This window comes from Apodemus sylvaticus, chromosome 3 (assembly GCF_947179515.1).
Source record: "Apodemus sylvaticus chromosome 3, mApoSyl1.1, whole genome shotgun sequence".
Lineage (NCBI taxonomy): Eukaryota > Metazoa > Chordata > Mammalia > Rodentia > Muridae > Apodemus > Apodemus sylvaticus.
The window spans coordinates 35,415,099-35,442,860 of record NC_067474.1 but is presented as its reverse complement, the minus strand read 5'-3'; the positions used below and the strand labels follow the sequence as shown (position 1 = coordinate 35,442,860).

General features: G+C 41.2%; 1 protein-coding gene across 3 annotated transcripts in view; it reads right to left on the bottom strand.

Moving 5' to 3' along the window:
* The window catches only part of Coq3 (coenzyme Q3, methyltransferase), a 28,167-nt gene extending 4,171 nt beyond the window's left edge, over positions 1-23,996 (bottom strand). The window contains exons 1-5 of one of the 3 annotated variants that reach the window (XM_052176155.1): positions 23,851-23,995; positions 13,251-13,368; positions 9,375-9,527; positions 7,022-7,121; positions 5,732-5,974 (exon numbers count right to left, since the gene is read on the bottom strand). In XM_052176155.1, the coding sequence (XP_052032115.1) occupies positions 5,732-5,974; positions 7,022-7,121; positions 9,375-9,527; positions 13,251-13,368; positions 23,851-23,959 (723 nt within the window). In that variant the 5' untranslated portion in view covers positions 23,960-23,995. Of the gene's footprint in view, positions 1-5,731; positions 5,975-7,021; positions 7,122-9,374; positions 9,528-13,250; positions 13,369-23,373; positions 23,602-23,850 lie in introns of those variants that run through there. The other 2 variants (XM_052176157.1, XM_052176156.1) reach the window with 2 other exon arrangements.
* Positions 23,997-27,762: the final 3,766 nt, after the last annotated feature.

The window sequence follows — 27,762 nt, the reverse complement described above, 5'->3', positions numbered from 1 at the left end:
CAGAACTGAAGTCAGTAAGTGCTTTCAGGGAATACAGTGAGGGGTGGGCATCTGAGAGGATGTGCCCCCTTCAACTTGGGGCACTAAGTACCTAGTTTGACACATCTTAGTTTCTACCCATATGTGAGCTGTTAATATAAAGGAAAAACAGGTGGATGCAAGTCATTCTGTATTTGCAATTCTTCTGTAAGTCTACAAGTATTTTAATAGAAAGCTTTCTGACTTTCGGCCAGAGAAGCAGGCAGGCTGACTGCAGATCTTCACCTCCCCTGCTCCTCCAAATCCAACCCCCAGCTCATCCCTGGCTCTGCAGCAGAACCCCTGACTCTGTCTCGTTTCCCTCCCTATCCCATCTCCAGTGGATCACGCAGATTTTCCTATTATCTCTCTATCCCACTCACTGCATCTCCTGGGACTTTCAGCCAGTAAAGCAGGCAGGCCAACTGCAGACCCCACCTCTCCCTCCTTTCTTCCAAGTCTCATTCCCCAGCTCTGAAGCATCAGAGCTGCTGTAGTCTCAGCTCACTCTCTACCTCAGTCCCACGGACTAAGTAGAGCCTGGGGGATCATGCTGCTTTCCTCCCTCCTGTGGACCCCAGACTCTACCACACATTCCTAGCTCATTCCCATGTCTATGTGTCAGCGTCTAATGCTTAGGAACTGTCTCAGTCAGGGTTTCTATTCCTGCACAAACATCATGACCAAGAAGCAAGTTGGGGAGGAAAGGGTTTATTGAGCTTACACTTCCACATTGCAGTTCATCACTAAAGGAAGTCAGGACTGGAACTCAAGCAGGTCCGGAAGCAGGAGCTGATATAGAGGCCATGGAGGGATGTTTCTTACTGGCTTGCTTCCCCTGGCTTGCTCAGCCTGCTCTCTTATAGAACCCAAGAATACCAGCCCAGGGATGGTACCACCCACAAGGGGCCCTCCCCCCTGATCACTAATTGAGAAAATGCCTCACAGTTGGATCTCATGGAGGCACTTTCCCAACTGAAACTCCTTTCTCTGTGATAACTCCAGCCTGTGTCAAGTTGACACAAAACCAGCCAGTACAGGAACACATTTCACCTGCACCCCAGTGACCACACCTATCAGGATCCCAGGAGAATTTCCTACCAGGCAACACACAGCCACCACACTTGCATAAGAACCAAAGAGGAGACAAACCCAGGAACAAAACACTCACCCAACAAAGACAAGAGCAGATATCAGCACCTAGAATGACAGCCTTCCAACTCCACATACTTAGGTGCTAGTGTAAAAATGCAACCAAAAACATCCAGAACAATATGTCTCTACTAGGGCCCAGCAACCCTAATTCAGAAGGAGATGAGTATTCTAACGTAACGGAAGCACAAGGAAAGACCTTAGACTAGCCTGTATGGATATAACAGAGGACCATGAAGAGAAAATAAACACCTCACTTAGCACATTCTATGACGACACAAACACTGGAAGGAAGTGAGTAAAGCAATTCAAAACCTGAAATTGGAATTAGAAAACAAAAAACCCAAATGGAGGGACATCTGCAAATGACAAATTTAGGAGCTCAAACAGGAACCACAGAGGCAAGTCTCACCAACACAAGAAATGGAAGAGAGAATCTCATGCTGAAGACACAATAGAAGAAATGTCTATCTACAAAGCCAGTTCCACAGACGGTGCTAGGAGGAAAACACAAACACAAAGGTTAACCACACCTAAGAAAACACAAGGCATAGATAATCCCAGGCTAGCAAGTCAAAAGAAGGGAAACACACACACATTCACACACACACACACATTCACACACACAAACACACATGGACTGCCACCACCACCACAACAATAACAGGAATAAATAACGCACTGCTCATTAATATCTCTCAATATCAATGGTCTCAATGCCCCAATAAGACACAGACTAATAGAATGTAGGTAAAACCACAATTCATCCTTTGGCTGCATCTAAGAAACACACCTTAACATCAAAGTTAAACATATTTTAAGCAAATGGACCTAAAAGCAAGCTATTATTAACATTTAATATTAAAATTATAATATAAAAGCTTGTATATAAACATATATTAATATGTAAAATGTAAATATTAAATGTTAATATTTAGCAATATAGACTTTGAACCAAAACTAACCAGAAGAGATAGGAAAGGATACTACATATTAATCAAAGAAAAACCTACCAAGAGGTCTTAGCAATTCTTAACATCTATGTACCAAACACAAAGGCACCCAAGTTTGTTAAGGAAACACTACTAAAGCTTAAATCACATACTGACCTTCACACACTAATAGTGGGAGACTTCAATATTCCATTCTCACTAACAGGCAGATTATTGAGACAAAAACTAAACAGAGAAATGCTTGAGTTAACTGGCATTATAAACCAAATGAGTCTAATAGACACCTACAGAATATTTCAGCCAAACACAAAAGAATATACCTTCTTCTAAGCACCTCATGAAACTGTCTCCAAAATTGACCACACACTCAGACAAAAATCAAGTCTCAACAGATAGAAGAAAATTGAAATAACATCCAGCATCCTATCTGACCATCATGGATTAAATCTGGCTATCAACAACAGAAACAACAGAAAATTGAAAAACTCATGAGAACTAAACAACCTACTACTGAATAAAAAATGAGTAAAGACAGATATCAAGAGAGAAATTAAGTTGGGTGGTAATGCATGTGTTTAATCCCAGCACTAAAACTGAGACATACACACACACACACACACACACACACAGAGAGAGAGAGAGAGAGAGAGAGAGAGAGAGAGAGAGAGAGAGAGAGAGAGAAGAGGACATAATAAAGAGCACTTCTAAGAGCCTACATAAAAACTTGAAGAGATCATACACTAACAACTGCAGCACTCCTGAAAGCTCTACAACAGAAAAAGAAATTGCATCCAAAAGGAGTTGTATCCATTCAATTCCAGAAAGTCTTAGTTTCTTTCTTACTATCTCTTTACCCATTCTCCTTCAGTTGTGGGTTGCTCAGTTTCCATGAGTTTGTAAGTGCTCTGTTGATAGCTCATGATGGATGGCATGGAGACATTCATTGCTGGCAGGAGTGCAAACTTGGACAGCCGCCATGGAAATCAGTGAGGCAGTTCCCCAGAAAGATGGGACTCTATCTACCTCAAGATCCAGATATACCAACAGGATGTTTCATCCTATCACAGAGACACTTCCTTAACTATGATCATTGTTGTTCTATTGATAATAATAAGAAACAACCTAGATGTCATGCAACAGGAAAATCGATAAAGAAAATGTGGTATTTTTATACAGTAGAATATTACTCAGCTGTTAAAAAGAATGAGATCATAAAATTTTCAGGTCAATGGAAAATGGATGGAAAATTATCCCATGGAGGTATCTCAGACCCAGAAAAGCAAATGTGTAGATAGTAGCTCTGTGTTATGATTAAGTCTATGATAACCAAGCTACAATCCTTGTACCTTGTAAGGTACCTTACCAGGAAAGGGAACAGAATAGCAGATATGGATGGAGGGAGGGGCTAGAATGGGAGAACCAATAGGTAATAGGGAGAGGGGGACAAAGAAAAGAAGACAGGGGGGAGACAGTTAAAATTAAGGGCAATCTGGGGGATAAAATAGAAATCTAATGCAGTAGGAACTTCCTAAATACACACACACACACACACACACACACACACAAAAGCAATCTAAATAAAATCACCAAATAATGGTGGAGGTCAGAGCCCCAAATGGACATCTGTTGTTGATTTGTTCATTAAAGAGGTCGCACAAGATTCCAAAAACAACCTGAGCTGTTGCTAAGGCTGTAAGCTGCTCTTCACAAACTGACAGCAAGCTACACCCATGCACCTCATTGAAGATGGAGAAGTCTAGCTGGGGCCATATATAGCCTTCTTCCCTATGAACTAGTGTCTTTGATACAGGAAGGTACTTAGCATGATACCAAAAGAGAAATGCAAATACCAAACTAGGTAGCCACACATGCTTTGTTCTACACGGTGCCCTGCACGCAACAAACGCTAGGGCAAAAGCAGCACAAAGTTTGGAGGAGGAGCCAACCAATATCTGATTTGACTTAAGGCCCTCTCCACAAGATGGAACCCATATACAACACTACTTAGATAACCAAGGACCTGAGTTTAGATATCCCAGGGACCTGGAGTAAAACTAAAACCAAAAGGAAAAAACAAACAAACATAGCAATGAAATGACTCTAATGACATTCTGCTGTGCTCATAGATCATGCCTTGTTTAGCCATCATCAGCTATAGGAGGAAGGAGAAGCTTCCTACTACAGCAGATGGGAACAAGCAGAGACCCACAGCCAGACTTATACAGAAAATGAGAGACTTTGGAACACTCGGCCCTAAATGTGATGTCTCCATCACATTTCCCTCAGAAAGCCTGAGGAAGAGGAGGCAGGAAGAATATGAGGTTCAGAGGCGATGGAGGGCATCAAAAGCAAATGGAGACAGCAGAGCCCCAGGTCTGCACCAGGTCCTCGGTGTATATATTATGGCTTCCAGTTAGTGTTTTTGTGGGGTTCCTGCATGTGCAAACACGTATGTTTCTGATTCTTGTGCCTTCTCTTGGGCACTTTTCCTTTTGTTTGTTTGTCCAAGTCTGATCTGCTAGTTTTTTGTTATATCATATCATATATCATACCACAATATATTATAATTGTCCTGTTTGTTTTCAGTAAGAGAAAGGGAGTGGATCCAGAGGGGAAGAGAGGTGTGGAGGGAATGGGAAGAATAGAGGGAGAGAAACCATAATCAGGATATAGTATGTGAGGAAGAAAATCTATTTTCATAAATGGAAATAAAATAAAATGAAATAAAATTTTCTTTAAAATATATGAGCAGGGGCTAGCGGGGCCACTCTAATTAAGAGCACTGGCTGCTCTTCCAGAGACCCCAGCGTTGATTTCCAGCACCCACAGAGTGTCTCACAACCATAGTTAACTCTAATCCCAGGGGATTCTCCTGGCCTCTGAGGACAATGCAAACATGGTAGACAGACATACAGGAAAGTAAACACTCATACACACATAATAAAAAATAAAGGAAGGCAAATTTTAAAAAAAATAAACATGGACCAAGGCTGGAGAGACAATTCAGTGGTTAAGAGCGTATACTGCTCTTGCAGAGTTCACGTCCCAGTGCCTATACTGGGAAGTCCACAGCTTCCTGTAACTCCAGATCCACGAGGGTCTGATATCTCCAGCTTCTGCAGGGATCAGCACTCACATACACATACCCATAAACATAATTTTTCATTCTTTAAAAATATTTATGCTGGGCGGTGGTGGCGCACGCCTTTAATCCCAGCACTTGGGAGGCAGAGGCAAGAGGATTTCTGAGTTCGAGGTCTACAGAAGTCTACAGAGTGAGTTCCAGGACAGACAAGGGCTACACAGAGAAACCCTGTCTCAAAAAAAAACAAAAAACAAAAAACAAACAAACAACAACAACAAAAATATATATATATTTATAGGCCATAGATTACTGCAGCATTAAGGCCTCATCAGACTTTGGAAAGACCTGCCATTGAAGGCAGCATAGGGGCAGAAGTCCTGTCTGGCAGAGACACCAGGCCCTATTCATTCTTTCTCGGTCTATCTATCTCTCCTGTCTCACTTGCTGAACTGCCAAACTATCTCAGCACAATGCATCGCTATGGATACACACTTTAAGAAGCAAACCAGAAGCCAACTCTTACTTTTAATACTTGATAGCAGCACTGGACGAACAGTTCAAGGTTGCTCACATGCTCTAGAACTTCAGAAGCCACAACAGCATCGAAAGACTCTGTACTCTCATTCACAATCTCCTCCAGGGAACACACTTTGTACTGTACCCTCTCATCCAGGACTGGATCAAATGATTTATGGTGCTGTGCTATCCTAATCATCTCATCCACGGGGTCGATTCCGACAACTGAAGCTCCTAGCCGTCCTAGAGGCTAACAGCATAAAAACTGTTATGCTCAAGAAGAAAACAGAACCCTTGTTAATAAGACAAAGTTTATCCAAATTGGTTTTCCAATACAAGCAGTCGGCCCTAAAATCATAAACATTCAAGCAACACTAAACAGAATCAACAGAACCATCAGGTTGTATTCATATATTCACTCTAATACATATGTTTAACAATATAACTTTTAAAAGAGGCCATAGATTTGACAAGGGAGATGTGGGGAGGGTTGGAGGGAGGGGAGAAAAATGATGTCAATAACATTCATGAAATTGTTAAAAATTAATTTAATTAAAATTTTCTGTAAGTCAAAACTGCTATTCCATGTTTCAAAGGGCGACATATAAAATACTAAAACTATAACTGAAAATATCTACCAAAGATTAAATTACAATGCAAAAGATCCCATGCTAATGAAGACTAGAAAACAGAGCTGTAGGGATAAACCTCCCTCCTGGACAGTAACCCATACATCTACGTTCTCCAGAACGCCTAACAGAACTGGTCCCCACAGTAGCAAAACTCCTGTAGGCTTCGAGATGTATAAAAAAAAAAACAGACTAAACCTGTATTAATCTCATAGAAACTGCCTAATTTCTTGGGATAGAAGAGATAAAGCAAAACTATTTGAATGACCTATGCCCATTTATTATTAAAAACAAAATCCAAAAACTTCAGTAGAATTTTTTTTATTTTAAAAACAGACCTTTTACAATAATATTAAAATTAGCACTATCCACTAAAAATATTATTTGCTAAAAGAATAGATGAAGCAAAAATCTATTTCTCAATTTTTTTACCTCAAATAACAAAATTTTGATGAAAACACATTAAATGCATGAATAAAATTCTTAAGCTGTTTGAAGAATGAGTTGGAATTCATTTGACATGCATTATTTCTGTAAACATCCTGATGTGATCTACTTAATTACTGTTTGAATGATATAAGAATGTAGTTACTCTCACTAGCACTATTAGGCACCTTAAAAAATTCTCATGTGCGTGACAAGTGGAAAAGGCTGTCTAAGGCACTTACTTCAGTTAACAACCCACCGCCACAGCCAACATCAAGAATCTTCATCCCAGATAAAGGCTTTCCTGGATGGTGAGTAGCACTTGTTTTCAAAAGATTGTCTCTTTAAAATAAAAATTCAAAATATATAAAAACAGACAACTGCTTTTATCAACAAAAGGTTTTAAAACATACAGTATTCAAGGAAATATTCACCTTCATTCAATTTGCTTCTTTCTTGTTTTACTTTGAGACAGGAGCTCGCTACAAGGCTTAGACACACTTTGAGCTCCCGTCGATCTTCCTTTCTCAGACACCTGAGTTCTGGGGCCACAGGAATGTTACCATGCCTAGTCCAGAGGCCTCATTGAAGCTTCTATAAGCATATCTTTTATTTTCAGAATGAAACCATCTACTTAATTTGTATATTTTCAATAATCAAGGTTCTGAGATAATCTAGCACTAATGTTCTAGTAATAATCTAAAGAAACAATTTCAACCTAGTAGTCAAACGAACCTAATTTTATTCAAATACTTTTTCAATCAAACTGTCTCAACATAAGGGATGGAAATTTAAAGCCTCTGTTGACTATGTCTTCAGAAGTTTCTAGGATAAATTCATACATTATTCACAGATTAAAAAAAAAGCAGATAAGAGTTCCACATTTATTTAAAGATATCTATGTTTCTTCTTTATTATCTGTTGTTTAATCTTCTAAAATAGTGAGGATTTTTCATGTGTAACTATGTACACTAACACCAAAATGAAGTAAACTTATTCTATATGATCAGTTACACTTTACCACACACACAAACAGATTTGCACATGAACCTACATAATCTGTTACATACTTTATAGTATAGAATTATAAATTAAGCTTTAAATTGAGCATATAAATTTAATTACACATCTACTAATATATATAACATCGTAGTCTCTTAAAATGATACAGACATTAGCTAAGTAGATCACTTCAGGATGTTATAGGAAATGACCTGTTTCAAATGAGACACAATCCATCCTTCAGTCACAAAATGATGCTATCATTTTCAAACCATATTGTTTTCTTCTCATGGCTTCTAGTTATGATGAAGGCAAAATCCAAGCCCGTACTCACGGTTTGCATTGTACTAGATGACCTGTTTTATGTGATACAGAAATAAACGGAAGCTGGAGAGATGGCTTAGTGGTTCAGGGCACTGACTGCTCTGCCAGAGGACCTGGGTTCAATTCCCAGCACCCAACACACAACTGTCTGTAACTCCAGATTCTAACACCCTCATATATTCACACACGCAGGAAAAACACTGTTGCACATAAAAATAAGTAGATAGATAGATAGATAGATAGATAGATAGATAGATAGAAGATATGCATGCTACTTATCTGCATGCATGGTTGTTTGACTATAGTTCTCAAACTTAGTAATTCTGGAATCTCTCGGAAGATTTGCTGAAACTGTGACTGCATCACTGGCGAGCCCTCTCAATTCCTGTCTTTCTTTACCTCCCACTGAAACACGTGGTCCAGATTTCATGTATCTAAGTAGGTTTCAAAGGCTGGTTCTGGAGTTCCATCAGTGTCAGTTCTCAAAAGAGTCTGGTGAGCCAATCTGTCCCTGCAATGTTTCCTTTATCAGGACGGTCCAAAGGTCACCAAGGCCACTGCAGAGCAGTAGCTGTAAAAGGACCTTCAAGTCACAGCACTTTAGCTCCATTTCACCAGGACTGAATTCTAACTGACCTAACAGGGCCCAAAATGTTTCAAGTTAACTTGTAAAAGCATCCTGGGACTTTAGTATTGTTTCTACAAGTTAATAGCTTTAAAGATTTTTTTTTTAAGATTTATTTATTTTTATGTATATGATCACACTGTAGCTGTCTTCAGACACACCAGAAGAGGACATCAGCTCCTGTTACAGATAGTTGTGAGTTATCATGTAGTTCCTGGGGATTGAACTCAGGACCTCTGGAAGAGCAGTCAGTGCTCTTAAGCTGAGCCATTTCTCGGGCCCAAGATTGTTTTTGTTTTTTTGTTTTTTTAATTTTAAATTATGCTTCTGAGTATGTGAGCATGAGCCCAGGGTGCCCCCGGAAGCTGAGGGAGGATGTCAGACTCCCTGGAGCTAGACTGGTTGTAAGCTGCCTGAGGTGGGTGATGGGAACCAAACCCTATGTGAGCCGCGAGAGTTCTTAACTACTGGACCATCTCTCCACCCTAAAGCTAATACCTTTAAATCATGATGAGAAATATCCCTAATTTCCAAAGCAACTCTAACATGTACAATTTTGAATATAAGAAAAGCAAAAGGAAAGTGAATGAATATTGGTGAAGGATGCACTAAGTTAAGACTTAGAGGGAGTTTCTGGGCTGTACCTAATGAACGGCACGCGCAGGTCATTCATAGAGTGAAGAGGTGCAAACTTTCCACACTCGTCCCACCACGTGTGAGCCAGGGCCAGGAAGTTTTTGACCTCCCTGCTGTCAACTGTTGTTTGTGAAGTACTGTATAATCTCTTCCAAGGAGACCTAGCGGATGGAAACAAAGAGCCAAGCATTATCACCGTTCTAAAAATGTTTTCCCAGAATATATTTTATAGAAAGATTCTAATTTGTTAGATTCTAAATGGCTCAGTTAGATTCCAGATGGCTCAGTTTTGATACTTTAAGATCACAATCACATGTCCATATATGTTCACAAGCTTTTGAGAACAATGCCTACTGTTTTGGGTCACATTTAAGACTATAACAGTAATAACAACAACAAAAGCTATCTATCACTTGCTGAGTACTTACTAAATGCCAGGTGCATGTTATTTTTGGAAAACAGTACTATTACTTCATTTTGTGGCTGAGAAAAGTTCAGAGAACTCGGGAAAGCGGTTGAACACAAGCGAGTCTACCATTCTGCCCTCTGCCCTCCATTTCTACAGCTCTCATCAAGCTCCACCATCTCCTTCCTGACTGCGACTCTTCTAACGAGCCTGCTGGCTCCATACACCTCATTTCCATGATGAACTATTGAGAGATTAATCTGAAGTAAAAATATCTAGTTAATTTTTTCTCACATAAAATGCTTTCAAGGATTCCAGTGTCATTAGAGAAAAGACTAAAAGCCTTGGTATGGCAGAAAGCTCAGAATTATGGAGTGCCCAGCTTCCTTCTTTTTTCTTTTATTGGATATTTTCTTTTATTTACATAAAACGTTATCCCCATTCCAGGTCCTCCCTCCAGAAGTGCCCTATCCTATCCTCCCTCCCCCTGCCTCTATGAGGGTGCTCCCCCACCCACCCACTCCTGCCTTCCCACCCTGGCATTCCCCTACACTGGCATTGAACATCTCAGGCCCAAGGGCCTCTCCTCCCACTGATGTCCAAAAAGGTTGCGGCTCGGCCAGAGCCACGCGTACTCTTGGACTGGTGGTCCAGTCCCCGGGAGCTCCAGGAGGTCTGTCCTGTTGACCATGGGGCTGCAAACCCTCTCAGCTCCTTCAGTCCTTTCTCGAACTCCTCCATCGTGGACCCCCAAGCTCAGGCCAATGGGTGGCTGAGAGCATCTGCCTTTGTATTTTCCTCTCTCACAGAGCCTCTCAGGAGACAGCCATATCCGGCTCCGGTCAGCAAACACTTCCCGGCATCCACAATTGTCCGGGTTTGGCGACTGTATATGGGATGGGGCAGTCTCTGGATGGCCTTTCCTTCAGTCTCTGCTCCATACTTTGTCTCCATATTTCCTCCTGTGAGTATTCTGTTTCCCGTTCTAAGAAGGACTGGAGCACCCAGCACTGAAGCACCCTGCTTCCTTCTTTTCAAACTCATTCTCTCCTGCTCCTCCCCGTTGGCCATTCTGCCTGTGAATTGGTTACGCTCACTCTTTCCTCACACGCCTTGTGTATGTTGTTTCTTCTGTCTGGACCATCTTCCCTACATCCCTTTCTTTCCTCTACTAAGCACCTAAGTCTCTCATCCCTCAAATCTTATTTTAAATAAATGTTATGTACAAAAATCTTCCTTGGTGCTCAACTGTGGGTCACATTCTCCTATTTTAACTCTCATGTCACTTTGTACTTATTCCTGGGTTGTACAGTTATCTGGCACGTCTGTTACTCACTAGAATCCCTACTAACAAGGAAAGACATGGGCTACTCTTGCATAGCATTTTATTCCCAGGGACTACTACAGTTCCTAGAACATCGGTTCTCAGGAGATAATTGTCAAATAGATAAGTTGAAGAAAACGGATGTGAAAAAAACATATAATTTGTTTTCAGTCCTTTAGTCTCATGAGAAGGGGAAGCAAAACAAGAACAGACAACACTGAAGCACAGGTCAGTGCCGGGTAGACAAACTCCAAAGTTCTGCTTGGCAAAAGATGATGAGACTGTTAAGTCATAAAAACAATGCCACTCAATGTTCGCTATTTCTCTTGAATACACTTAGGGAGCACATTCTGCAGTCACCATTCTTGTTGTAATTTAGTTCATATACCACGTGCCCGTGAGTGGCTCACTGTGAAAAGGCACTTGCTACCAAGCCTGACAACCTGCTTCTGATGCTGGGGACCCGTGTGCTTGAAAGAGAGAACAGATGCTTGCAAGTTGTTCTCTGACCTCCACAAGGGTGTCATGGTACCCAAGACTCACCTCTCCACACGTGTGTGCGTGCACACACACTAAACAAACAAACAAAAAACTGTAATTATACAAAATTTAAATTCAAGTATCACTTTTCTCTGATTTTTTTTTTTTTTTTTTTTTTTTTTTTTTTAGGAATATGGGTGGAATTCCAAATAGAAATCCTTGGCTATGATTAAGGCAAAGCTTCAGTAATCAGGACTAACTTAGAAAAGATAACAAGAGGTAAGTAGTTGCTATTTTGACTAAGAATAGTTTTACCTATACCCAGTCTCAAAGATGTTCATTTATAAGACACAAGGGTGTTCCATACGGGTGTGTACTGAGGAAGTAGAGTGAACCAGTACTAGAAAGTCTTTTTCATAAGATTAAAAACTAATTTATAAAGTCTAAACATACAATTTGCTGACTTAATCTTACTTCCTAGCATTATATAGACTTAGCATTATAACCATCTTAGTGTGTTTGTGTTTGGTTTTATCACAAGGGAATTGTGAAGAAATAAAACCATCCTCATGTCTTTTACCTTCTCTTTAGTGATAGAAATAGGGGTGGGGAGCTGTGGTGGTTTGACTAGGAATGGCCCCCACAGAGTCTTGTGTTTGAGTACTTGGTCCATACAGGACAGCACCGTTTGGAGGAGTGGCCTTGTTGGGGCAAGTGTGCTGTCGCCCTGTTGGAGGAAGTGTGTTACCAGGAGGTAGGCTCGCAGGACTCAGTAGCTCCAGACAGTTCAGTTCCTCTGCCTGCAGATCCAGATGCAGCCCTCTGAGCTCCTTCTCCAGCACCATGTCGCCTGCAGGCTGCCATGCTCCCACCATGGTGACAATGGACTGAACCTCTGAACCTGTCAGCCAGCCCCATTTAAAGGTTTGCCTTTGTAAGAGCTGCCATGGTTATGGTGTCTCTTCACAGCAATGGAAACCCTAACTAATAAGGATTATTTAAGGAAAAAAAAAACACTCTCCAGGGTGGAAATGGGCTGGCGAACTTGAAAGAAATGTGTCTAATCTTCATTAAAAATAAAAATTTCCGGGCTGGTGAGATGATTCAGAGGTTAAGAGCATTGACTGCTCTTCCAAAGGTCCTGAGTTCAAATCCCAACAACCAAATGGTGGCTCACAACCATTGGTATTGAGATCTGACATCCTCTTCTGATGTGTCTAAAGATGGCTACAATGTATTACATATAATAATAATAAATCTTTGGGTCAAAGTGAGGAAGGGCTGGAGCAAGTGGGGCCAGAGCAAGCCGAGGTCCTAAGTTCAAATCCCAGAAACCACACGATACCTCACAACCATCTGTACAGTGACAGTGTACTTATATACATAAAAAATAAATAAATAAATCTTAAAAAAATAAAATTGTCTGTGAATTTAAGTAATTAGCATTCATAGCTAATGTACTATATTTTCCTTCTAACTTTTAGGTGACCGTGAAGTTTTCAAAACCTAAAAATTACAAAATAATTATTAAAAATTATTTAAACAAGTAAAAGTGACTTAAATTAGACCACATGAGCTTTATAACATACTGGCCAAGTTTATTAAACACAATCAAAACTAAACTGCCATTACACATAATATATAAATCTCTATTAGAATAATAAACACACTTACCTGTAAGTTTTTACTCTGGTCAAACAGGAAGAAGCCATCCTGTAGGATCTAAAGCACATGATCCTGTGTTCACCGAGTTCCCATGGCTTGAGCTGTAGATTCCTGGTGAGCCGCTTCCCTGAGTAAGCGGAAAACGAAGGTTACAGCCAGAGAGAAGCCTGTGATTCCTGCCATCAATACAGCTGAAGAACTTTTATATGGCATTCTTATCGTGTATTGAGAAACATACATCATTGTAAATGATAAACAAAGGAGTTTCTTTGGGATAACAGAGGCATTAATTTGGGATTTAATTAAAAAATAAAAGAAAGGTTTTACTTTTTCCCATCTAAAAATTAAAGTTATGAAAATTAAGTAATGAATATGTAAAACCTGTTACTGTGTGTGTGTGTGTGTGTGTGTGTGTGTGTGTGTGTGCGCGTATGTGCAGGTACCTGTGGAGGCCAGAAAAGAATGTTGGGTCCCCTGGAGCTGGAGTTACAGGCACTTTCAAGTCATGTGACATGGGTCCTGGGAACCCAGCTCTAGTCCTCCCCTAGACCAGCAAATGCTTCTAACCAATGAGTCCTCGCTCCAGTCCATACAACTAATGTTTATATCTGCAGGAGGTTGCATTTTAAAAATGCAAAATATATTCAAATATTACTACTTCATCTTTTACAATAAAATATTAATTTCTAGATTGTCAAAACTAGTTCAGATTCTGCCAATTCCATGCTAGCTGCCTCAAATGGTTTTTTAGATATGCACTTGACAGAGGAACAAAAGTCAGTGTGTGTGTGTGTGTGTGTGTGTGTGTGTGTGTGTATGTGTGTCTATGTGTGTGTATGTGTTATTGGTAGATGGGCAGACAAACAGACATATAATTATATCCTAAGATAAAAACGTATGTTCAAATTTACATAGACCTACTTAGTAAGTTATTCAAGTTATTGTGCAATTATTATTTAGATAAAGTATCCTAGCAACAAAAGTGACATTAATCATGACAAAAGAACAATCCACTAAGAAGATAGAGCAATCCTAAATGTGTATTATTTGTCTTAGTCAGGGTTTCTATTCCTGCAAAAACATCATGACCAAGAAGCAAGTTGGGAGGAAAGGGTTTATTCAGCTTACAGTTCTGCATTGTGTTTATCACAAAAGGAAGTCAGGACTGGAACTCAAGCAGGTTAAGAAGCAGGAGCTGATGCAGAGGCCATGGAGGGATGTTCCTTACTGGCTTGCTTCTCCTGGCTTGCTCAGCCTGCTCTCTTATAGAACCCAAGAATACCAGCCCAGGGATGGCACCACCCACAAGGGGCCCTCCCCCTTAATCACTAATTGAGAAAATGCCTCATAGTTGGATCTCATGGAGGCACTTCCCCAACTGAAACTCCTTTCTCTCTGATAACTCCAGCCTGTGTCAAGTTGACACACAAAACCAGCCAGTACATTTCCAAAACGTGCATTTCCAAAACAAATAAAGCCAATTTGACAGAACTAAAATGGGATAGGAGAGACAGCATGTAAGAGAACAGCCACCCTGGTAGGGGCTCCCAACAGAGTAAAACATACACTTAACATTTAAAGCAGGTAAGTAAGAGGCAGGAAGTCCCAGCCTCAGCTTGGCAGCCTCAAATCCAGCCACAGGCTGCAGTGAGATGGTGATTCCTCTGAGGCACAGTTCAGCGGGCACCAAAGTAAAATCCCAATTTGTCACCCTATATCACTCAGAGGCTATCAGCTAGATGCCATCTTGAAAAAAATTATTGGTAAAACAGAGCCACCCCAAAACCCGTATCATGGAATAGCCACCGTCTCAGGAACCCCAACTTAGCCTGCCACAGCTCCCGGACAAAGGATGGCCTGGAGGCAGCTACAAGAAGCTGAAGGAGCAAATGAGCCGGAAGGTCAAGGGGCAGACAGCTAGTTCAGTGTGGGAAGTGCAGAAGACAAGCTAGCCCCACTCTTGGGTCCGAACCAGATTTCAAACCTGGGCTTTGATAGGTCTGATGCTGAAGCCAGTGGGTAGATAGAATGTTGAGATGCTCTAAGATCAAGAATTGACAAATGGGACCTCATAAAATTACAAAGCTTCTGTAAGGCAAAGGACAAAGTCAATCAGACAAAATGGCAACTAACAAATTGGGAAAAGATCTTCACCAACCCTACATCCGACAGAGGGTAATATCCAATATATACAAAGAACTCAAGAAGTTAGACTCCAGAGAGCCAAATAACCCTATTAAAAATGGGGTACAGAGCTAAACAAAGAATTTTCACCTGAAGAATTTCAAGTGGCTAAGAAGCACCTTAAGAAATGTTCAACATCATTAGTCATTAGGGAAATGCAAATCAAAACAACCCTGAGATTCACCTCACACCAGTCAGAATGGCTAAAATTAAAATCTCAGGAGACAGCAGATGTTGGCGAGGATGTGGAGAAAGAGGAACACTCCTCCAATGCTCGTGGGATTGCAAGCTGGTACAACCACTCTGGAAATCAGTCTGGCAGTTCCTCAGAAAACTGGGCATGACACTTCTGGAGGACCCTGCTATACCACTCCTGGGCATATACCCAGAGGATTCCCAAGCATACAATAAGGACACATGCTCCACTATGTTCATAGCAGCCTTATTTATAATAGCCAGAAGCTGGAAAGAATCCAGATGTCCCTCAATGGAGGAATGAATACAGAAAAGTGGTATATTTACACAATGGAATACTACTCAGCAATTAAAAACAATGAATTCATGAAATTCTTAGGCAAATGGTTGGAACTGGAAAATATCATCCTAAGTGAGGTAACCCAATCACAAAAGAACACACATGGAATGCAGTCACTGATAAGTGGATATTAATTAGCCCAGAAGCTCTGAATACCCAAGACACAACTCACATATCAAATGATTCCCAAGAAGATGGAAGGAGAGGGCCCTGGTCCTGGAAAGGCTTGATGCAGCAATGTAGGTGATTGCCAGGACAGAGAGGTGGGAAGGGGTTGATTGGGGAATGGGTGGAGAGAAGAGGGCTTATGGGACATATGGGGAGGGGGGAACCGGAAAGGGGGAATCATTTGGAATGTAAACAAAGAATATAGAAAAGAAAAAGAATAAACCTCAAAAAAAAAAATGTTGAGATGCCTCCCAGTCCTTCACTGCTCAAGTCCACATACTCTGGAGTTCCAGCAGAGCACACCATACCCACAATGACATCCTTCCCGAGGGTGCTCAATAAGCAGGAGGACTTGAAGGTAGGGCAACAAGGTCTGTGCTTGAATTCATCCCAGGCCTGCGGTCACTTCCCAACTCACTTGGGAGACGGGCCCTCAACCAAAACAGCTGCCCTATGTTGTGTATCTGGGGATGTTCTGGGGAGTGTGAGATCTGTCCTGCCGACACAATGTGTCAAGCAGAGGCTCTGGCACACAAAGAAGGAAAACACCTATTATGAAGATTACTCTGGAAGACACTGGATACTCACTTTCAGCAACAAAATAACCCAAAGACAAAAGCCCACAAGTTCAACTTGACCTCCTCTATGCTCAGGACTAGGAGCCTCCAATGTTTAAGGAACTAGAAGAAATCTCTCTCTCTCTCTCTCTCTCTCTCTCTCTCTCTCTCTCTCTCTCTCTCTCTTTCTATCTAATCTGTGGCTCTCCCCCTCTCCCTCCCTCCCTGTCTCTCTCTCTGTCTCTGTCTCTGTGTGTGTGCGTGCATGTGTGCACACACATGTATGTGCATGTTGGTTCTCTCTTTCCACATGTAGTTCCAGAAACCTACACAGATCAGGACTGACTTGTTAGGTCTGGTATCCACAGCCATCTTACTGTCTTACTGTCCCTCTATCATCTTCTTGTTCTTCTATTTATTTGTTTCACATGTATGTTTTGCCTGTTTGAATGTATGAACATCACACATCGGTGTGTTACCCACAGAAGTCAGAAGAGGGTATTGGATCCCCCGAAACTGGACTTACAGAGAGTTGTGAGCCAGCATGTGGGTTCTGGGACCCATCCTAGGTCCTCTGTAAGAGCAACAAGTGCTGTTGGCCACTGAGCCATCTCTCCGGCCCTCTTCTTTTTATTCTGTATGTATTTGTCATTTCCTTCCATTTGTCTAATTCTATTTATGCCTTTTTCTCTCCAATCAGGGCCAGACATTTTTCTTATCCTTTGTTTATTACCCTTTTCTATACTGAGTATTTTGATATTACCTTCTGATATGTAAAACTTGTCTTGTGGTGACACAAACGAATGTCTACTGAGCCCAGATGGGGCCTTCGTTCAGGCAACTCTAGGACATCTCCTTCCTCCTTAGTAAAGGGTACAGGGGGACATGCCCGGCTTTCATCTCTTCTTGTAAAGCTTCAGTGAACTGGCAGTAAAGTTGTAAAGCTTTCCAAAAACTCCCAAGCATCCTGCTTTTCATCAGTCTTTCTCCTTAGGAACTCCAGCATACACAAAGGCTACAATATTAACTTTCAGGGAACTGGCTGGCATAGGACCCAATTCACTGCGAGTAGATACTGAGTTTCCTTTCTCTTTCCTTCATCTCCTGCTCTAGCATTTACAAACAATTTAGATGCCAGACTTGATCACTCAGGGCTGCCAAAGCCTATTCTAGATCAGACTAGATTACTCACGGCTGCCAAAACCTATCCTACTTTGTACGGATCACAGGACTCAGCAAAGCCACTACACCCTTATTGAGTCAACTTCTTTCTAAATTTGTAATGTAATTCTATGAACATAGTTCTGTGTGGCCTGAAGAACTGGACATCAATACCCTTCTCTTCTTCTAACTTCCCCAGTAGTGCATGCCCTTCCTATACTGTCTTCTGTTTCCTCATCATCATGGAGATCTTAACAGAGGAAAATCAGGTATTCCTAGTGGTTTGTAATGGGTCTGTCCACCAGGAACTGACTTTTCTCGTACTGCCTCAGGTTATATAGCTTTTGTCTAAAGAAAGGGTAACACTATTTATTCTCTGTTTCTACAGCACTCAGACTGAACAGCATCCATCCTCACGCAGCTGTTCGACTGTGAGAGGGTCTTTCATCGCTTGTTTAAATCTTTTCCAGAGCTGGTTATGGTGGCACATACCTTTAATCCCAGTACTTGATAGGCAGAGGCAAGTATATCTCTGAATTCAAGGTCAGCCTGGTCTACATAATGAGTTCCAGGATACCCAAAACTACATAGCGAGACCCTGACTCAAACAAACAAATGAACAAAAATATTTTCCAAGCCAAGCAGTTGAGAGCAGAATATTGCCTTGCATGGTCTCCTGCATTCAGCCATTCCTAAGGTCCACATCTGCACGCGCTATCCTGGATTTTTGTCTTTCTCTTATTTAAGACTGGGCCCAAAGGCTCTCTTACACCACCTTTATCTTAGCGTTTCTTATGATATGACTCTTTGCAGGGGTTCCAACGTTTTAGATCCAAGGGAGGGATTGTTAGCACCCAGCGGACCTGCACTTTCTCTTGAATCTTGCCAGCTGTGAGAAACAACGTGCCAGCACCTCCAGCCCTCTTTATTTGCACTTTCCTTTCCCAATCAGCGACCGACACAGAGCCTACACAGCATGTCTGAGGGTTTGTTGGCTTGCTTTAAAAAAAAAAAAACTGTAATTCCTCCCTTACTCCCACAAGTTCTTTCTGGAAGATACCTGAGCCTCGTATACATGTTGTATTGCCCAAAACAAAGGCTGAAGCCATAGCTGTTTAAGACCACAACCCATATGTCCCACTTTTGGGGACTGGTAAACATTCTTACCCCACCAGCTGTTTAGGGGGCTGTAGTGACAGTTTTGGAATTTGGTGTCTTTAAACACACACACACACACACACACACACACACACACACACAGAAATGTTATAAGAATTTGTTTTCATTTTAATCCCAGGTATGGGGATATGGGGATATGATTTACCTCAAGCTCTAGCAGATGTATGGTTTCTCCAGCTACAGGTAGTTTCTGTGATTGTATGATGTTTGGAATTCTGGGAACTTATCAGAGAGTATATAAATGCTAGGACCCAGACCACAAGAGGGTAAGTTGGTGGTTGGTGGTCATTTAGGGAGGTTGGTTGTGATTTGTTAGTAGCTGTGGTCAAAGAAGAAACAAAAGAAATTAGGTTCAGGGATTTTCCCAACTCCTCTTTCCCCTCTAACCTTGTATCTCTCCTACCGAGTGTTAGGGCGTGAAACCAGGGGAATAAAGGGTGGGACAAAAGCAGAATCCACAAAGCAAGGAAGACCAGCTACAGGGGACACTCCATAACTAGAGGCAGAACCCAAGAAGACATGCCACCCCACCAAGTACAGAAAGATGGCCATGCTGGAATTCCCCACAAAGATGCTGCACCCCAGACAGCTCAGCCTTGGTCACATGTTCTGTCACCTGTCTCATGAGGCCTGTCACCACCACTACAGTAAGGAGGCACACTACTTCATGGGGATGGCTAGCCTGATTGGAATTTCGCCCACAGGTGCCTTACCTTTACACAGATCAGATTCAGTTGCATGTCTCAGCATCCACTGCAGGGGCCAGGCAACCAATCCTACCCAACTCATCCTTGGTTCTCTTGGTCCCTATGTGGGTGCCATGTGTCATGGGAGACTTTTCTTGGTGAGATCCATCTATATACTTAAGATAGGGAACCAACTACAAACCCAAGTAACTATTGTCCCCAAAGTCCAACCGACAAAGCAATGAGTTCATCAGCACTAGTTATAGGGGTGACTTACAGGAACAGGTGCCAATCACCAAAGGGGAGCTATAGCACCAAAAAGCCCGCCCCCAAATGAATAAGAATTCAGGCTGTTGCAACCAAAAAGCTCTCTGCAGGGGTTACAAGTAGCTGACAAGAAGGTCAGGGTCTCTCAGCAATCTTTATTGCTTCTATAACCTCGGTGAGGGGTCTCTTGTTCCTTCCAGCTTTCCTGACTTGTGAGAATAGTGAACCTCCAGAATCTTATGACGCTCCCCTCGCTCATCCCTGCAACGAGTGTTTCAACTCAGAAGAAAATGTCACATAATATTAAAATGAATTTTGTGTGTATACACCTGTGTGAGGTGTATGATGCTATACATGGATAGGTGTGTATGAAGTATGTGTCTATGCACATGTGTGTGTTGACTTTGGATGTCTTTCTCCATGACTCTGATTTTTTTAAGACAAAGTCTCTAACTGAACCTGGACTCATTCATTCGGTTAGGCTGACTGGACGGTGACCTCCAGAGAGCCACCCCACCTGCCACTGCCGAGTGACAGATGAGCCACTGCAACTGGTCTTTACTTGCGTTCTGGATCTATGCTTATGTCCCCCTGCTTGGGTGACAGGTGCTGAGCCACCTTCCCAATTCTGGCTTTTTGTCAAGATATATATATATATATCTTGACATTTATGTAATTTTGAATGCTTTTGGCACTGATTTTTTTCCCTTTTCTTCTTTTAGTTTTTCTATTGTTTTGCCCTTTTTCTTTAGCTTCCCTGACATCCAATACCTCCTTTATCCTTTTGTCTGATTACCCAGGTCACTTCGACACACTTAGCACATTTAAAAGTAGTTTTCTGGGGCAGGAGAGATCTCTCAGTGGTTAAGAGCACTGACTACTCTTCCAAAGGTCCTGAGTTCAATTCCCAGTAACCACAAAGTGGCTCACAACCATCTGCAATGTGACCTGATGCCCTCTTCTGGTGTGTCTGAAGACAACTATAGTTGTCTAAAATAAATAAGTAAATCTTTAAAAAAAGAAGAAAGAAAGAAAGAAAGAAAGAAAGAAAGAAAGAAAGAAAGAAAGAAAGAAAGAAAGAAAGAAAGTTTTCCAGTTAGTGCTGTGCCCACTGGTGATGTACCAGCGGGCTGTAATTAAGTTTTACACGTGGGCTGTAATTAAGTTTTACACGTGTTTCTGTAGATTGTATGGTTTTCTGTTATTGCTGCCACTGAGGTTTGTTTCCTCTGCCAAGTGGTGGTGGGGGGGGGGGGGGGATTAAGTGTTCAGAAGGAGATCACTCAGTAAGAAGATGCCCCCAACCCAGAAGAGATATCCAAACCAACAGATATGCAAACTACAGCACATCAGAAAGCAAGACAGCATTACTCACCCAAAGGCCATACTCCAACTACAGAACCCAAAGACACTGAAGAGAGTCAAGTGCCAGATAAAGATTTCAAATGAGTTCTTATGAAAATGATCAATGACCCAAAGAGGATACAAATAAACAGATAAACCCAATACAGGACCAAGAGAAGGAAGAAACTCAGCAACAGAGTGGGAAAAGCCAGCAAAATAGATTTAAAAAAAAAATTAGCAGCATGGATGGAAAGTCCAGCAGCAGCAACAAAACCAACCTTACCCCAAATCAGAAAAACAAAACAAAACAAAACAAAACAAACAAACAAAAAAACCCAAACAGAAATGTTAGAAAGCAAAATGTCTATAAATAAGTAGGTAACTAATACAGTGGAAAGCATCATCAATAGCATCAAGCAGAGTATTAAGGATAGAGGCCAAGGGTGACTAACACTACATTCAAATGTCAATAAGGAAAAGAACTAAAATGAGATACAACTGAGAGAAGAAATCTAAAAATCATTGGCTAGAAGAACAAGCTGAGATGAACACCAATCACACAGAATCTCCATTCATTGGCATCAGAGAAATAAATTCCTCAAATCTTCGGAAAGGAACAGATATTCAAAACACATTTGGAGACTTGGAATCCCAAATAGATGTGGCTAGAGAAAAACCCGCATGCGTGGCTCTTCCAGAGCTCAGTTCCCAGCACCACGCCCAGCTGCTCATGACTGCCTGTAACTCCAGCTCCAGGGGATGCAAACTCTTTGGCCTCTGCGGGTGCCCACATTCATGTGCACACACCCCTGCCCCCACATACACATAATTAAAAGTAAAACAGAAGTATTTTAAAACAAAAGTAAAGAAACAATATTACAAATCGTAAGAAAAAATATGCACAAATCGAAATACAATCGAAACATGAGAGTAACTCCAGCTCTCTTAATCAACAACCCTGAAAAACAAGAAATCATGCGATAAAATACATTCTAAGCTCTTAAAGAAAATATCTATCAACCAAGCCTGCTGTAAGTTGAAAGTCTATCTTTTAAAATGGGTGAAGAGGGCTGGAGAGACAGCTCAGCAGTTAAGAACACTGGCTGCTCTTCCAGAGAAACTGGACTGGATTCTTCTGGATCCATGTGGCAGTTCCCAACCATACAGTCCAAGGAAATCTGATGCTCCCTTCTAGCCTGTAAAGACATCAGGCACACACAGCCTGTTGTCCACAGCTAGGGATGCAAGCAAACACCCACGCCCACGCCCACGCCCATGCCCACACCCATACCAGAAGAGAAAAGATTGGCAGTGACACGAGGACAAATTAAAGCAAGTGCATCATGCAACCAGAGCCGCCAAAGGCACGCGGGAGATTACTATACATGAGGGAAGAACACGCCAATCACAAGAGCACCGGAAGCAGCGACAGGTGGGTCTTCTGAGGCCAACCCTGTCTACACAGTGTGTAACATGTATTCCCTGCCCGCCCTCTGATGACACTTGTTCTACTATTTCATTTAAGACTCCCTGATTCCAAATACAGATTAGATGCTCCTCCTACAAAATTTATAGTTTTATTGGTTCTTTTTTATTTAATTTTTATTATAAAAGGCACACATTAAAAGGTTTTTTTAAAAATGGACTAGAGATGTTCTGGATATCTGGAACAATGGCTCGGATTGTTCTGGAGGACAAAGTTTAGACAATAAAAGATATAAACGTATATAAAGAGAATAAAAGCATATAAAAGGCTAATAAAAGAGTATAAAATCATCTACCCAGAAAATTAAAGTTGGAATCATATTTCCAACTAGATCTCCAAGTTCATTTATATTTATTTACATCTTGCTCTCTTAAACTATCCTAATTATTTTCTTCAGTAGGATTTAAGTAGGTTTTATTGCTGTTACTGTCATATTAAAATTTCCAACCATACCAGTCTCTACCATACAGTAGTTATTTTCATGTAAAGGATGAACCTAATTTTCTGCTTCCTACTTGAGAGCTCAAAATCTATAGCATCAAATGCAATCAGTTACTTTCTTTACCTTATTTGCCAATCAAGAGCATAAATGCCTTAAATTCTTTGGCGAGGTCGGTAACATAGTGAGCAATAAAATGGTGAGACAGTGCTACGAGGTTTCCCGGTGTGTCTCGCTTGGTTTGGTAAGGAAAGCAAGAACCACGTCCAGGTTCCAGCAAGTCGCATGGCGGCTCCCGGGCACAAGCTCATGGAACCCAACCAAATACAACAGGGCAAAGGTCATAGGCTACACGGCGGCGGCGGCACACGGGCAACGCTCTCCGAGGCCTCAGCTTTTCCCTGGCGTCTCAGAACTGGAGGGTTGGAGCCACTAGAGCGAGCAACACCGGTCCTGGAGGTCAACCGGGATGAGGACGCGGTGCCTCCGCACCGCGATTAAACGGAACCCACCGAGCGGGACAGCGCGCCGCTCGGTGCCGCGCTTGCGCAGAGCCGCCACCGGCAGGCGCGGCGTACGGAAGCTGCTCCGCGCGACACTCACCCGACCACGAAGCTATACGAGGAGGCTCGGCCACCGCGCTGGGGCAACCAAACCCAAGCGTTTCTAGGAGACGAACCCCACCAGAGCTCAGCCTTCCACCTCTCCACATCGCGACGAGAACCTACGCCTTTTCCGGTCCCTCCTCACAACCAATCCCCACCCGGAGGGTTCCGCCTCCCACGCTCACAGATGCCGGCTTTTGCATTAGTTAATGTGAACTTGTGGCCACTGTTAATTCGAGCTCGTCTATCAAATTATGTCTGCAATGACATAATGAAATGTTCCTAGTAAAAGGCCACCAATATCTACCTTCTTTTACTCCGAACTACACCGTGCTGTTTTCGTATTACGAGATATCTCCTCAGAGATTCTTGGAAGACCCTGACTCTAATGCTTAAAATCAACTGTGGAAACACTTCTGAGAAACTCATTCTCTTTAAAGGTGTTCAAGTATTACAGAGAACAGAAGTCCAAATTTAAAGTACATTTTCTGAAACTGATCTATTATCCTGTTCAGGATACACCGTATGTAGCAGAAAACTCACAACACTCAGTTTAGACAAGTTTATTTGAAGTAGAAGCGGGGATCAGTATGAAAGAATCTACTTCATACCAGTTATTTTTGGCCAAGTCGACATTAGTTAGATTCACCAGGAAATAGGGAACCCTCGAATTGCCTTCATTAGACAGGACTGCGGTGTTTGTGGGGCGTTTTCTTGACTATCGATTGATGTGGGAGGGTTCAGCTTTTGGGAAGCAGAACTGGGTTGTATCGGAAAGCCTACTGAGCAAGACTTCCCTCATGACTTTCCCTTCCTGATCTTGACTTCCCTCAGTGATTGATTAGGATCTCTAAGCCCAAGAAACCCTTTTTTAGAATTGCTTTTGGTCAGTGTTTTATCACAGCAACAAAAAACAAGCCAGAAATGGTAAAAAAAAAAAAAAAAAAAAAAAAAAAAACTAAATAAAAAAAAAAAAACGCTGTTCTCATAAAAGGGTTAATGTCTAAAATTGAGGGCGTCATTCTACATTTCACAGGCAGCGCCATCCTTTAAATTGGGAAAACTTAATAAGCTCTCATTTACATCCTCTGAGCTAAAACATTAACCCCATAAGCTGAAAATGAGCTGCTCTCTCACAGCCAGAGTCCTGTGTTTGGTGGTATGTGGCCATTTCTCCAAAAGAAGGTGGACAGTTTTATACAAGTATCATGTCTTTGCTGGACTGACAGATCCAAGCAAAGCCAGTGGTGCGTGCATGGTTAGCACTCTAAGGACTTCCTGTGCATGTACTCCACTCGCACCAAGCATGCACCATACAGCTTCACAGCCATCCCAGTCTCACTTCAATAAAGGCAGGAAGCTTAAATACTGGCAGGAAGCAAAGAACTCTAAATCCCCCACACAGCAACAAAAAACTTTTCTGTAACTTAAGCCTGAGCTGTGTCAGAAATAAAATTGTGGTGATTGTAACACAGTATGTAGACGTTGAAGAAAACTCCCACCAGACAGTGGTGAGCATGCCTTTAATCCCAGCACTTGGGAGGCAGAGGCAGGAGGATTGCTGAGTTCGAGACCAGCCTGGTCTACAGAATGAGTTCCAGGACAGCTAGGGCTACACAGAGAAACCCTGTCTGGGAAAGAAAAAAAAAGAAAGAAAGAAAGAAAGAAAGAAAGAAAGGAAGGAAGGAAAGAAAGAAAGAAAGAAAGAAAGAAAGAAAGAAAGAAAGAAAGAAAGAAAGAAAGAAAGAAAGAAAGAAAGAAAGAAAGAAAGAAAGAAAGAAAGAAAGAAAGAAAGAAAGAAAGAGAAAGAAAGAGAGAGAAAGAAAAAGAAAGAAAGAAAGAAAAAGAAAGAAAGAAAGAGAAAGAAAGAAAGAAAGAAAGAAAGAAAGAAGGAAGGAAAGAAAGAAAAAGAAAAGAAAAGAAAAAGAAAGAAAGGGAGAGGGAGAGAAAGAAAGAAAAGAAAACTTCCAGAGTAACTCTATCTAGTCTTACTTATGAACAAGTTGTAAACTAGCTCATACATATTTTAGAAAACTCAATACCCATTTAACATTTATGTCTTCTAGTTCTTTAATGAAAAACAAAGGGTAAGTCACTTTATGTCTAAGGAAGTTTTATCCCTTTGAACAATCTACTACTACATCCACCTAGCTGAATGAGTTTTTAGATTTACTTGAAGTCTACCACATGATATCCACTCTGAGAAATCCTATCTTGCCAGATTCTATTTACAACTGAACTTCAAGGGGAGCTGGAGACACGGCTCAGTGAGGACCCATGTCCAGGTTTCACAGTGTACTCAGCCATCTGTAACTCCCTATCCAGGGCACCTAACACCCTCTTGAGGTCCTTTTGGGCACCCCAACACAGAGAGTCATACACTATCATTAATAAGTTCAGTTTAGAAACTTCAATATTAATTTTTAAAAAATTTATTATAGGAATTTTTAGCCTTATGCAACTCCTAAAAAAATTCAAATAAAAAGTTTTCAAATAAGAAGCTCAGGGCCTAGAGAGATCACACCCCCCTGGAGCCCCCTGGTGATGTGGGTCAATGGTTGAAAGCACTGGCTGCTCATCCACAGGACCCAGGTTTAATTCCCAGCACCCACATGGCGGTGACTTACAACCATAACTCAAGAACGCATGTGGTGGAGACCAATGAAAGCAAAATACCAATACACATAAAACACACACATTTCAAAAATACTTTTTAAAAGTTGCAAAGCCCTTCTGCCATTCTTCTTCATATTTCCTTAAAGAATACTAAAATGGACTATATCTGGGCATTTACTTATTGTGCAGTAATTCAGAAAAAATGTGAACAAGACAGTTTACAAAGGCAGAAAACATCCATTACTCGAATTGCACGATATGGATATTTTGGGGCCTTAAACAAATCTTGTAGTTCTCCGAATAGGGTGGAATCCACCCATATTTACAGACCGCTATGACGCTACATACACTAGAGAATGCTGACTCCTTCAGCTTTTTTCATACTTACTATATATGTGCAAGCATGCACCATGCACGGAGCAAATGTGGAAGAGTCTCAGGACAGTATCATTTAAATGTAATGGTATTATTGAATACTAAGAATATCATTATTATTAAAGTGAAAATATTTGATTTACACATTGCTCTACAGCACTTGTCTAAGCGATGCTCATCTGTGTGTGTAGCATGTGATGTTCATGTGTGTGTGTGTGTAGCATGTGTAGGTAAGTTCCCACAGAGGCTAGAGAGGGGTGGCTTCCGCCTGGGGCTGGAGCTAAAAGGAAGTTGTGAGCCACCTAGTGTTAGGTTTAGGAAAGCGAATTTGGGTCCTCTGTAAGAACTGCAGTAAAGGCTCTTAACCTCTGAGCCTTCTCTCCAGACTTTCAAAAGGAAATCTCTGATCAAACAATTCAGATTGACTCTCTTGAAAATTGAATGTATTCATTTTCCAAAAGTGTAATTTTAAAAAATATTTTATAACCAAAGTTTACGTCTAACATTCACATACAATTTAGCATTTGTATCCTAAATTATGAAAGCCCTATTTAAAAATATTTTCCCACTCAAATAAATTCTGTGTTACATGTAAAGGAAGTAATAAATTTTCCACAAAAAACCTGACAGAAATACAATCATAACGCAGGTATAACTATTAATAATCATGAATACTTTGTTGGTTTTAAAAAGTTAGATTTAATGATAAAAACCGTGCAAATTATTAAGCAAAACTGGCAAATTCCTTTTGGTTTTTATTTGTATATCTAAAAATGTATGTATCATAGCCAGCAGAATTTTTCAGTAGAATTTTATTTTGAAAATAATACTTCACTTGAAGATTGATCTAAAACACTTTAAGGTATGAAAATTTTATACAACATATCTATTACAAATTAATCAGAATTCTTCAATTAGA